Raw genomic sequence first — 14,351 nt, 5'->3', positions numbered from 1 at the left:
AGTATATTTTAATATAAAATGACATCTGCTAACTGTGCAAATAAATCTACGGAAAAGAAGTTTGGCAGGATATGAACTATTTAAGCTACTAAATGAAGAAAACATTAAAATTGCATTGATAACAGAAGCTTTTATGAAAATTGATAATTTCCGACAAATTAATGATGGTTATAATGTATTTACTCCCAGGTGTCCCACACGCACTGCTGCAAGGGTGAGCATAATGGTTTCAAAGGATCAGGATGTTATAGAGCTTTTGGAATATGGAAGTCGAGATATAATAGCAATTACCATGAGAATTCAACAAAAGCAAGTAATAATGGTATTGTATTAGGCAGATATAAAACTTACGTGCAGCTTCCTATGCTAGAAAAACTTTTAACTAAGTGTAAGGAAGAAAATGTACCCGTAATAATAGGTATGGACACCAACACTCACAGTTCTTTATGGGGCTTAGAAACGATCAATCGAAGAGGTGAGCAAATAGAAGAAATATGTGCTTCATTATAAATAAATGTTTGTAATGAGGATGGAAAATTCACATTAGTTGGAGGGGTCTGTCTGTCAAAAAAAAAGAAGAACCTTTACTAGAGAGCAAGAAAGGATACTTACTGAGATAAGCATTGAAAGTTTCTGTAAACATGTTATGGGTAAAGGGCCATAACAATAATACGGGCAATAAATATTTGGATGCACTAGCTAAAATGGGATCTAAAATGACTGAAAAATCTACATTGGAAGTCCCACTGGTCACAGTAAGAACTGAAATAAGAAAAAAAATTAATTATGTCTGGTTGAACGATTGGCGTGGTGATCCAAGTTGTCGACAAACAAAGTACTTTTTTTTCTCGTCTTTGTGACGGATGGAAAATATATAAAAAGTGAACAACATCAATTAAAAAGGTTTTATGCTTTGTGACTGGTCATATTCCCTTCAAGAAACATCTAAAGAGAATGAGCTTGTTGAAGATTGCAGATTGTGTGGAGATGAACCAGAATCTTCTGTACATCTAATAACGATATGTGATACCCTAGAAAGCGTGAGGAGAAATATATGGGGCTTTAGTTGAGATCTGCAATGGAACAAGCAAGACATTTTATCTATTATTGATAAAATTATTGCCACTAGTCGTTTTGGAGATATTTTTATAGAAGTTTGTGATTTTGACAGTAATCGCGAACTGTCGTGAAATGACATTATCTGTGTTGATTTTTACTTTAACAGAGGATCTTATTTTCATTGTGATGAGTTTATGTTTAGTTTATTTTTAGTTTATGTTTTGGATTGGAAATGGTGTTTGTTTTAAGTCTTTCATATAATTTGGATTTTATTTTATTTCTAACAATGTGATGATTGTATTTTGATATGAAATATACCTCAACTTCTGGGGCATATGCTATACGCTCGCGTTGTTGCATTAAATTGGAGTTTCCGTGACCTTGGGGCGGCTTTCATTGCATATGCTCCAGGGGTAAGAATAAAAGTAAAACAAAATCCAAAAGTCACGGACAGGGATGCCATTTTGACATCACTTATGTTATTGATTAATTGAAATTTTTTAAGGTGATATCAAAGTCACATTACACCTGGCCTAGCGAGATGGTATGCAACCACATCCGTTCCAGTGTTAAAATATTAAAAATTGAACGAATCAAAAGATCTGTATACTCTAAAGCCGGCACTGGTCTCTAGAGGAATTACTATGATTTGTCATAATTTTATTTAAATCCTAAGGATTCCTAGAATAATTTTTATTTTCCTTTTCATCGTAGAATCTTAGCCATAGCTAAGTTTATTTATTGTTAAGTTATTTTATATTTATTTCTTAGTAAAATACATCTTGATTATATATCTCAAGAGGATTTTTATCCAGTAACAATTCTCACATATAAAATTCAAAATTATCACATATAAAAATGGAATCCTCCTTCTTAATGTCTTTGATATTTCGTTTTGGTATAAACTGAAAGTCATCTTAGCATTGTTTTATTTGACTTTAATGTTGATTCTCAAAGTGAGACTATCATTGAATAATAAGTACCTATTTTAATTATACATACTCTTTTGAGAAGGTTTGTGAAATGAAGAAATGTAAGGAGAAAGCCATTAGTTTTCTTGATGGGATTTTCATAGTTTATTTTTGTGTCTTGGGTAGAGACTCAATAGTGCCAAATCCGAAGCGATGTTCCAAAAGAACCTTGTTCTTCACAATGAGTTTATTTGGAGCAATTGTATCCTGGTCTTATAATGCTGATCTGATATCCTTACTAACCACTTCAAATCATGAAATCCCTATCAAAAAGTAACATTAGTATTTTGTACTGTTACTCACGAGAGGTTTAGTATTACAAAGGGGCATTAGCAAAGTATCAAAAAATTCATAGCTACAAAATGTGGTAAATATATTAGTAAACCAACTAATAAGTAAACAACACTCATTTCCTATTTCTCCCTAAATTAACTAAGAGAGTACACCCATTTCTTTGACTGAATACTATATTTTCTAAAATTGGCATTAACATGAGAATCAACTTAGATTTGACAGTATTAGAATAGTTGATCGGTATTTTTTTATTTATTTTTGAACCCCTGATCGGAAAATATTGAACAATAAAGGTGAAAAATCTTTGAACGGTGTTCAATTAGCCGTCCATTTCTCTGAATCTTTTTTATCGTTCTCGAATTACACCTTTTACTCAAGGACCAAACTAAAACCAATTAATGAAGCGACAGGCTCGTAATCAATGTTTCCCCAAATTTGTAGCATAGCCAAATATATTTTGACAAATATTGAAAATATTACCTTCGCTTCACCACTCAGTAACTCTTACTAGAAATGAAAAGATTTACTACTTAACAAAGTACCCATCCACACGAAAATGATTCCTGAGGTAAAACGCCGAATAGATTTTTTCTATAAAGAAAAGAACATTGGAAAAAAAGCCCCAGATTTGATTTACTCAAAAAGTAAAAAAAAAAAAAGGCAAAATAATCGCATATTTTTCCTTACCATGTGCCCACTCATGCTAAAACCAGCGTTGTATATGACACTCCCCTTTATTATCCATTTTTTTTTTCTTTTTTTATCTAGTCTCAAAAAAGAAACGAATTCGATTCATTATGACATTTGTCAAAATAGCATCTAGGATAATAAACATGAGGTCTTCTAATATATTCTATTACTTCACTATGATCCCCATTTTGATTAGGATATATTGTCGTAAGAAAGCATAATGAGCTAATGACGTGGTACAGTGACATTCGTACCGTACTTACTCTCCATTAGTGTGCACTTGTATTAAAACTGGTTTATAGGGAGATGGGATGAGGCCAGAGAAAATTGCGAAAGTTTAAAACAACTACCATTTATATATTCTATATATTTCATAGAGTTAACATGAATAAAAACATACTCTAAATACTTATTTGTACGTTTAATTTTTATTTATAGCGTCTTGTCTTCTCTTTCTTTAGAGTATCTGTATGCCAAACCAGCTTCAAGTAATTGAGGCAAACCAAAAAGGGTTACAACTGCTCTCAGTTTTCACAATCGATAAAAATTATAGAGATAAGTATATCAGGATTGAGACTCGGTCAAGTAGCTTTTTTTTCAGTTCGGTACCAAGTTATTTGTATAGACTGATCTAGACTGATATTTTGGACTCCTCGTTTCTAAAAGGAAAAAACATAAATTTTTCCTTGCAATTGATGTACTTAAATAACAAATACGGAAGGGAAATATAATCAACTCACTAATGATACATAACAATGATTTCCTGAAAAAATGATTTGACAGAATTATAAAAATAAATACTGGATTCGAGAACTTTAACTCAAAAAAAAAAACATCTAACTTAATACACCAATAATTAAAAAGGTATTCGGTGATGTATCTGCATCTTTAGACTTTAAACTCTGATATTCTCCTTATCCTATTCAATCCTCAAAGCTCGACAACTCTACGAATCCATCGGGCTCTTGTATTTGCCATTTATCAACCACTAAAAAGGATGTTTTATATCGGAAGGGTCTTGAAATTATGTTTTTCTTCCATTTGTTAAGATCCAAAGTCCTCACAGTAATAGGAAGATGATTAATTGCCACATAGAATCACAAAAAATACATAAGATATAAACACACAAGATTGCAAGATAATTTACTTCCGAGGCACAGGGAGGGAAGCACAAGTAAAGGGTCGACGTGAGCCCATCAAAATCTATGATTGTGACAACTGATCATTTAATGAATTACGTTTATATATTATAATTATATCATATTCACAAATAAATCTAGACTTTCACAGACGAGGTCCCCTTCTTGATCTTTGACTCTAGTACAATCCTTGTTGTAAGTAGAGATTTCAATATCTCTTCATGGCATTTTGATGACGAAATGGACTGCATATGAATGCTGATGATTCTTTGCAACAGAACGTAGCAGTAGTAATAATAATTATCCAAGGCAAATAAATTCTTGAGGCGAAGACGTTGAAAGACAAAACTGAACAATGCGAAAGCGTCACAAGGAAAAAAGCATAAAGTCGAAAAAGTCATTAGGCGAATACGTACAAGGAAGAAATGTTCAAGGCAAATCCTCCTTACACGATTATATTTTTACTTAGTTAGTTTATTTTATTAAATAAGGGAATAATTAAAAAGGAAACCCACTCTCAATGATATCACAAGGGACCGATTTTACTTTTTTGAAGGGCAATCAAGTGGAGTTAGATTGGATGGGACCGGAATGGACTGGGCCGTGTTCCTAAATAAGGACCAACACAACACTACCGAACAAGGGCTTACTATCATTATTTTTTGTAGACCCACTTTTACTACGAGACCGGTCGAAACCAAATTTAGGTCGAATTAGTTAAAATTATAATGGTATTATACTGGTTTATTATTTCTAGAGGGAAACCCAATACAAATATTTAGTTACCTTAAAGAATTAAAAATTCATAAATAGAAGAACAGATATATTTTAATTAAAGCTTAGCCCTGTTTGTGAAATTTCACATTATGTTGCCTTTTTAAATATGTAGGTGTATACAAGAAGGAAATAATTTTCTCTATTTATAAAAAAAATTAATAATACATATGCCATAGTGTATTCTTAAGACATATAATTAATATTATGGGATTACGGAAGTTTTTTCATAACTTTGTGAGAGCAAAGAATTTTAATACTTGACTGGACATTGAAAGATAAAGTAAAGTAAGTACTCTATATAATATTATTGAAAAGAACCAAATAGTTTTTTAATCATTGGCAGTATCGCTTTTAGAGGAGGAAGCAAGGTCGATTTTTCTGCAAGTAGGTCCTAGGGTAAAGATAAAAGTCCGGGCCATCTCTTTTTTTTGTTTGATTTGAGTATAATTTCGAATTTTCTTATTCAATTAGAAAAGAAATTCCCTTTTTAATAATAATAATAATTTTGTGAGTTTCTAATTTAATATTATAATATGTAAATTTGAAAAAAGTTTGGAATTTATTATCAAAGAGTACTTTTTATTTTCCCTTTTATTCATGTAAAAAAGAAAATAACCTTCAATTGTCCGAAAAAAAGGTGCTTTATGGATGCATTTTGATTAGAAAATATGTAAAATATCAAGAAAAGAAATAACTTTTTCATATGGTTTTAAAAAAAATTGAATTGAATTTTTTTATATTAAATAATGCAGATAAGCATTCAAAAAAAATTGCTCCAATTTGCCTAACGTTATGACTATTTTAGTCCTAAAGATGTCGCAAGTAAATAAATATAGACTTTTGGTATCTCTGATTACGCGCAAATATTATGATTTGTTTCTTCATTTTTTCTACTCAAATCTCCTTTTAAGATACTAAATGTATAATATATTATGATCAAATATATTACGAGAGTTCATTTATGCCAAATAAGAAACATAATTATACCATGTATCATTTTGTTATACAAAAACTATATTTTAAATTCTTAAAAATACGACAGTTTATTTATAATAGCTTCATTAATAAGAGTTGATTAGTTGAGCATGACATATATATATTTATTTTTTAATCTTGCAAAATAGAGTTATGGATGAATAATTGCTTCTACTTGCTTCATTGTTTCATTAATAGGGATTTTGATTTTTGTATGATACAAACATCTCGTCTTTCGTACCCATAAACTTAAGATGAGGATTTCGTTACTTCTTTTACCACTAACAACTTTATGTATTACATGTTATTTTGGAAAGCGGAAGCCGTAAAGAGAAAAAACAAAAACGTTGACTTTGAAGAAGGGGTGTCGTGATAAAAGGTTCATTAGGGTAGTTCCAATCCTAGATATGCTTAATAAAATAGCATTAATGTGGATTATTTGTGATTTGTACATTTACATCCACGATTGAATTTATAATTATACCATTTTTGATATTTCAAATTTCCTACTTTCTTGTTCAGAGTTTGAAAGTAAAGATAGGAGAACATGTTCAGATGGACCATGCCACGCGCCTTTCTCCTCAAGTTTCATTTGCTTTGGTTTTTTTATTAAAGTTTATTTATATTTTTTTGGGTCTGATTTAAGCGTATTTGATGTAACAGCTTGCCGTTGTAAGCCATCTTGAATGCAAAATCAGGTTTATTTTAATTTTACAAATGTAATGTATTAGTGTTTTCTTCCCCCTTCTTCTCTTCTCTTATTTTCTTGTATATGTATATATATATGTAAAGTACAGTCTTTTACCTGATTTTAAGTATAAATAGTTGTGTATTTTATGTATGTATTAGAGTAGGATATTGTATTAATAAGAATACAGATGTTCTTATAGACAAGCCTTGTATCATTCCTCCACGCCTTTCCTTCTCCTCATTTGTCTCTCGGTCGTCCTGGATCTCTCCTCCTTATTAATAATTGGAACCTCATCACCTTCGTCAAGACGCAACATTGGCGACGAGGATGGGATCAGGATTACGTGACCTTCCTGCAATGGGATCGTCGGCGAAGCTAGCCCTGCTGGAGTTGAGTAGCCCTTTTTTGTCGATAGGGAGAACGCTCGTTCGTCTACGGAAGGCGGAGCAATACGGGCTGTGCCTCAGTTTGGGCCTCGTGGAGGAAGGAAGAGAACCATAGTCACTTACAAGAAGTGAAGTGTGTGTCCGTGTCAGGGACCACATCATTCAAAGTGGATTTAATCCTACGATGTTCTGGTTCTCTGTTGTTCCTACTCTCCCATTCACATCATTGGCTTATGAATGTGCAATGGTTTCTCCTATGGATCATCCAGAGTTGGATGAGGGTACATCGAGTGAGATCGATATGTCTCTCAGGGACGAGCAGGGTGATCGTGTCCCTAAAACCTCTATAAGGGTGAACAATATGTCTCCCGGGGACGAGCAGGGTGCTCGTGTCCCTAAAACCTCTATAAGGGTGAACGATATTTCTCCCAGGAACGGGTAGTGTGCTCGCGTTCCTAAATTTCCTTTCTCCGGTGCGCATGCTGAGAGCACGGCACGTCTATGGAGATAAATTTTATTTATACAAGAGGAAATGGTTTGTCCGCGCCTGGATATGGATGGAGCGGATTAATAAGCTTCTGTTCATGGAGCGGAACATTTTTAAGCACCGGCATGGATTTGGTGCTTGGAGGGTGGTGTACTGTATTAGTCCCCCTTCTTCTGTTCTCTTATTTTCTTGTATATATATATGTATATAAAGTACAGTCTTTTACCTGATTTTAAGTATAAATAGTTTTGTATTTTATGTATGTATTAGAGTAGGATATTATTATTGTATTGATAAAAATAATTGTTTTATTCCTCCACGCCTTTCCTTCTCCTCACTTCTTTCGGTTGTCCTGGATCTCTCCACCTATAAATAGTTTGTGTCTCCTCAACCTCATCAAGACACAACAACAAAGATCTTCGTATAAAATTCCCGATGTTTTTGGAAGAAAATTGGTCATTAGACAAAGACAGAGAAGAAAAAAAGAGAGAGAAAAAGAAAATATATATAATACAATTTGTTATAACGTTAAGCCTCGTGTCTCAAACTGTATAAATACATTATTTCAAGCTTCATGGACACAAGATGACACGTAGCATACCCGTAGTGAGGGATTCCAAAAAACGGACATTCAAGGAAGCCCTCCGAGCAAATCCTTTTTATGTTTCTCTCTTTTTGTTTCTATTTCTTTTCTGTCGTTCTTTCTATCTCTTCTAGCTAGGGCATACGAATACTTATGCACTTTTATTATGAGATCAATTCAAAAATGAGTTTTTCCTTGAAATATTGTCGTGGCCTTATCTCGAATTAACAACGATATAGAGCGTTTTTGGATAGATTCATTTTTTTAAATCAAAAGTTCATACTTTCAGCTATCCAATGAGATACTTTTAAATATTTTGAATCTATTCGTCTTGAAGCTATGTGTCTCTGAATAAAAATCACCTATTTCCCACTTTAAACAAGATGACTTGAGTTATAAATATGAAGCAGAAACTTTAAAACAGGATTTATAATTTTTTAACATGTAGCTTTAAAATATATTAATATAATTTATCCCTATCTTCAACACCGAAGGCTTAAAACAGCTTTGAAACTTAAAAAATAACAAAAAATGAACATAAAGCCTTTTTCTGAAGGCAACGAGGCTATGAGAGAAAAAGTAAGGGCATATTTGGAATCAAGGTATCAAACTGTACAAAGTTGAGCATATGCTGTTCTTGTGCATAAAAAAAAGTGTGAATTGTTGGATAGTGTAATTTGAAGAGAAACCATTTTATAGCCTTTTATAATGGAAATGAAGAAAAACTTATAATTGTCATTATCGTAAAGGTTCGACAGATTTTATACGCAAAGCGAAGCTCCTCGTACAGTTACCTTTCTGGCGTATTATCTGTTATGAAGCTACAAATAAATGTTTTAAAGCGGATATAATGTTTTTAGCTGCTTTTATTTTAACAATTATTTCCCTTAGAGGTATTTTTACCCTCTAGTATTGTTTCCATATTTTTGTTGAACGAATTTTATGGCGTTATCTTAATATATTTCCTATTTCTTTTCACATTCTACTATAAGTATGTATCTGTTTAAGTAAATCTGGTTAAAAATGTACTTATTTTGCAGAGTAACTCTTGTTAAGTATTTATATTTTGGTTGTTTGTGATGATTTGATTTTAAAATTTGAAATATAAAAACGCCTACTGGCCAAGAAAAAAAAATCTATAAGGCTAATCTAAAATCGTAATTCGCATCCTGTCGCACATTTGTTACAAAATTTGGGTATACAATCAAATTTTCGATATGACATAGGAATGCCGTTCCTTTTCATATATTATTCAGATGAAAACTGCTTTGTATTATAAGGTATAACTACGTCAGTGTCTCCCCCTCTCAATCTCTTTTAATTTCTTAAGCAGTTTTATGAATACATACTTATATTTGTATTTATCTATAAATACTCTGACAGGCTAGATACTGGCAGGTAGTATGACGTTTGTAATAAAAGTTACACATACTAAGTCTCCTCCATACCTTTCACTATCATTAACATCACAACAAAAACATTATAAGTCACAATGATTTAAAACTGGCGTCCATGTTAAATATATCATAAAATGTCATATTTTAAGAATTTAAAATACAGTTTTTGAAGTCCAAGCTACGGATAAAATAGGTTATAATAATATCCAAAATAGGGATAATCTCATTTCTTATGTGGGATATATGAACCCTGCAAGTATATTTGATAATAATATATCAGACAATTGATGTAAAAAAATAGATTTGAGTAGTAAAAAAGAAGAAACAAATCCAAATATTTGTGCGCAATACGCGGTACCATAGGAGTATATTTATTAAATTGGGACATCTTTGGCACTAAAATACTCATAACGTGAAGCTCATTAGAACAATACTAATCAAATATTGTTGAAAATATGTTTTTAATCTCCATTACTGAATAAAAAATCCTGAATCTCGATTTAACTCGTTTGTTTTAAAGAAAAAAAATGAAAATAGCTTTTTTCTTCAATGTCTAGATATACATAATTGGGACAATTTTATCCGACAAATAGATGGTACAAATAGTAATAATATATATTTTTTTAATGTTCCTTTAATTGGTCAGATGGAGATGCACTGATTAAGTATAAGTAAACATTATAGTATTACAACTACTCCATCAAACCTAAATAATTTAAAATCATCAGTTTTCTTTTTAGTTTTATGTGAGATCTGTTTTTAAGGTTATTATTATTAACTAATGTTAACTTGGAATATAAAAGGTTTAATAAAAAAAAGTCAAGACCAGGGATGTACTTTGACATCACTTATATTATTGATTAATTGAAATTTTTTAGGAGTGATGACAAGGTGACATTACATCTGGCCTAGCGAGGTGGTATGCAACCACAGCCGTGCTAGTGTTAAAATATTAAAAATTGTATGAATGAAAAGGCTCTGTATATTTTGCCGCCGGCACTGGTCTCCAGAGGAATTTCTATAGATTTCTCATAACTTTATTTAAATCTTAAGGATTCGAAGAATAATTTTTCTTTTCCTTTTCATTGTAGAATCTTAGCCATGCCTAAGAATTTCGTTTTGAAGACATTGATGGCATTACTTTTAATAAATAAAATCCATATAAACAGTTTTGATTTAAATATTTCTATGACATCAGAGTGGCTTCAAACTCACTTACAAAACCAAGGAATTAATCATGTCATCGTAGTTTTGGATTTTCAAGATCAAGAAAAAAGTTATTCTTTTAATGAATTGTGCTTCTTCTTGAACCAACAAGGTGTATCTATTGTCGTCACGTACATCATGTTTCCCTCAGAGTCACTTTCTCAAATCCTTAGCAAAAATAATGACATTCGATATTTGGTCATTGTTGAATTCTCTAGGATATTTAGCATCATAATGAAGTATTTGGATAGTATGTACTTCATTCGCAACAATTGGCTTTTCTTTGCAGAAACAACAGATTTCTGGAATGAATTTGAGAACATGAAAGGTATAGTAAATTTAAATTGATGATACAGTTATTATTTACATGTTCTTCTTATCAAATGGACACAGGACTTCGACAAAATTCAAGATTATATTTCTATGTATCAGGAAAGGGTATATTTGAGATATACAGACCTCATAGTAACACATCCATCATATATAATATTCTCTATGACTCAAATCTACAAAGGATTTCCTTCAATCATATCCATGATCGGCGAAAGAATTTACATGGTCTAAAGCTACGAGTTGCCTACTGTCTCTCATTAAGGTCCAGTTCTTTCAATACGAATGGGGATTGGTATTATGCAATAATTGCAATGTCGAAACATTTAAACTTTACTATTGAGTTTATAAAGTTAGATGATCCTATATTTGGTTCCCTTGTGGATAACTCAACTTTTAACGGAGTGGTTGGAGCTATACAAAGGGATGAAGCAGATCTAAGGTAGTCGGTCTAACCAAGGTCAATATAATAAGATCTGAGAAGTTGCAAATATATTAGTAATTCCATGCCATGTTAAATAATAAGGACGTCACGTCGTAATAAGTTGGAAATATCCTAATAAATTCTTAATTTTAAGTATTATTAGAATACAAAACGTTGATAAATGTATTTATCATTCCAAAATAATATTTTGTTAAATACATTCATTATCAATGGTCAGTACGATTTCATTAAAAATATATTCCCAACTTCTTAACCCCGTGACGTCATTAGAATAGTGTTTTCTAAAAGACTCCATTAAGTCCTTTAGTGTTTTTTTAATGCACAGACCCTATAATTATTATATACAAGATACTTAGAGACAAAGTATTTTTCTACTACGACAGGCAGACCTGACGTTAGGAAGATATTTTTTTTTATTTCTGCGTTGAATACCCAATGACAGGCGATATATGTTGTCTTTGCATATTTTGTAAAACTTCTACTTAAACGTCGCCAAATTGTGTAATATTTTTTTTATGAAATAGTATTTTTTTATATCTTGTCTATATATCTTGATTATATGGACCTTGGATCCAATATTTGAAATCTGATATTATTTTTATATCGTTTTTATAGTCCCATGTATTTTACCATTTCGGAGAGTCGTAGCAAAGTAGTTGACTTTTCTATTGAAACCAAAGTATCCAGGATCAATTTGTACACCAAAGTAAAAAATAATCACATTTGGAAATGGAATTCTCTTCTTAATGTCTTTGATATTTCATTTTGGTATTACCTGACAGTCACCTTAGCATTGTTTTATTTGACTTTAATGTTGATTCTCAAAGTGAGACTATCATTGCATAATAAGTACCTATTTTAATTATACATACTCTTTTGAGAAGGTTTGTGAAACGAAGAAATGTAAGGAGAAAGCCATTAGTTTTCTTGATGTGATTTTCATAGTTTATTTTTGTGTCTTGGGTAAAGACTCAATAGTACCAGATCCGAAGCGATGTTCCAAAAGAACCTTGTACTTCACAATGAGTTTATTTGGAGCAATTGTATCCTGGTCTTATAATGCTAATCTGATATCCTTACTAACCACTTCAAACCATGAAATCCCTATCAAAAAGTAAGATTAGTATTTTGTACTGTTACTCACGAGAGGTGTAGTAAATACAAGGGGGCATTAGCAAAGTAACAAAACATTCATAGCTGCAAAATGGGATAAATACATTAGTTAACCAACTACTAAGTAAGTTATCCCTTATTTCTCCCTAAATTAACTAAAAGAGTACATTCATTTATTTGACTGAATACTATATTTTCTAAAATTGGCATTAACATGAGAATCAACTTAGATTTGACAGTATTAGCATAGTTGATCGGTATTTTTTATTTATTTTTAACACCTGATTGGAAAATATTGAACAATGAAGGTGAAAAATCTTTGAACGGCGTTCAAATAGCCGTTCATTTCCCCGCATCTTTTTTATCGTTCTGGAATTACACCTCTTACTCAAGGACCAAACTAAAACTAATTAATGAAGGGACAGGCTCCTGATCAATTTTTTCCCAAATTTGTAGCATAACCAAATATATTTTGACAAAGATTGAAAATATGATCTTTGCTTCAGCACTCAGTAACTCTTACTAGAAATGAAAAGATTTACGACTTAACGAAGTACCCATCCACACAAAAATGGTTCCTGAGGAAAAACCCTGAATATATTTTTTTCTATAAAAAAACATTGGAAAAAAGCCCCCAGATTTGATGTACATAAAAAGTAAAAAAAAGGGGAAAACCCCGGATATTTTCTTTAGCATGGGCCCACTCACGCTAAAACCAGAGTTGGATATAGCACCCCCTTTTATTATTCATTTTTTTCTTCTTTTATCTAGTCTCAAAGACATTTTGGTGTATAAAGAATATAAGCTACTAATAATTAAAGGAACTTCAATCGCTGATGAATTTAGAACAGCTCAAAAAGAAACGAATCGTCTTCACTATGACATTTATCAAAATATCATCAAGGATAATGAACATGAGGTCTTCCCTTCATTGAATGTGGCAAAGGAAAGATCATTAAATGAGGATAATATTCTAATACTTAACTATGATTACCATTTTGATTGGGATCTCAGATTTAAGAAAATAGATTGCGGCTTTGGTGCGGATCATATGGGTTGGATATATAATAAGAATTTCGAATATGCTGAATTATTTAATCATCATATAATACTCATGAAGGAATTTGGAATTCAGAATAGAATTTATAAGAGGTTTGAAAAGAATTACGAAAAGTCTCACTCCTCTGAAAAATTGTATTATGAACTAGGATTTCAAAATGTTTTCGCGGTATTTTTTATTCTTAATCTGGGAGTGGGGATATCGTTCTTTGTCTTTATCATGGAGTTTTTCTATTCATTTTATCAGAAAAGAAGAAGTCACTCAATAATTATTATGGAGTTAAGGAAATGACCATATGTGGCCCCTCAACACAAAAACAAAGTAGAAGTTTTTTTGGTTTTTTTTTAAATGAGTGTTTATTTGTCAATTTCTATCAACAAATATTTCTTACTAACCCATTAGAGGAGCCTCAAGTTGCATTCAAAGTAACAAAAATGGATCGTCACAATAAAAAAATGAGAAATTGATATTTATTTCATACTTAAAAGACCATATTGATGTTAATATAAGTCTTTTAAATCAAATATAGCTTTAAAAAATTGACTATTCTATCTTATCCCTGGAATTTGAATAAAAAACCTATTATTAACTCAAATATTTCAAATGAAATATTGGGCTGAGTGTGTGTATATGTATATGAAGCAAAATAATTAATGAGATTTTCTCCTTTTCGTTATTTTTGTTAAAGATTATTTTTATGTTATTTTATGTATATATATCGATATAAATACACATGAATAAATAATGA

General features: G+C 31.4%; 1 protein-coding gene across 1 annotated transcript; it reads left to right on the top strand.

Moving 5' to 3' along the window:
• The first annotated feature begins 5,170 nt into the window (after positions 1 to 5,170).
• Positions 5,171 to 14,351, top strand: LOC139905050 (glutamate receptor ionotropic, kainate 4-like). Its single transcript, XM_071887478.1, has 6 exons — positions 5,171 to 5,215; positions 10,541 to 10,983; positions 11,049 to 11,427; positions 12,046 to 12,256; positions 12,315 to 12,544; positions 13,315 to 14,351. Exons 2-6 carry the CDS (start codon positions 10,551 to 10,553, stop codon positions 13,892 to 13,894), a joined length of 1,833 nt encoding a protein of 610 aa, XP_071743579.1. The 5' UTR covers positions 5,171 to 5,215; positions 10,541 to 10,550; the 3' UTR covers positions 13,895 to 14,351.

Source organism: Lepeophtheirus salmonis, chromosome 4, assembly GCF_016086655.4.
Source record: "Lepeophtheirus salmonis chromosome 4, UVic_Lsal_1.4, whole genome shotgun sequence".
Lineage (NCBI taxonomy): Eukaryota > Metazoa > Arthropoda > Copepoda > Siphonostomatoida > Caligidae > Lepeophtheirus > Lepeophtheirus salmonis.
The sequence above is the reverse complement of the archived record's forward strand: the minus strand, read 5'-3'. Positions and strand labels throughout refer to the sequence as shown.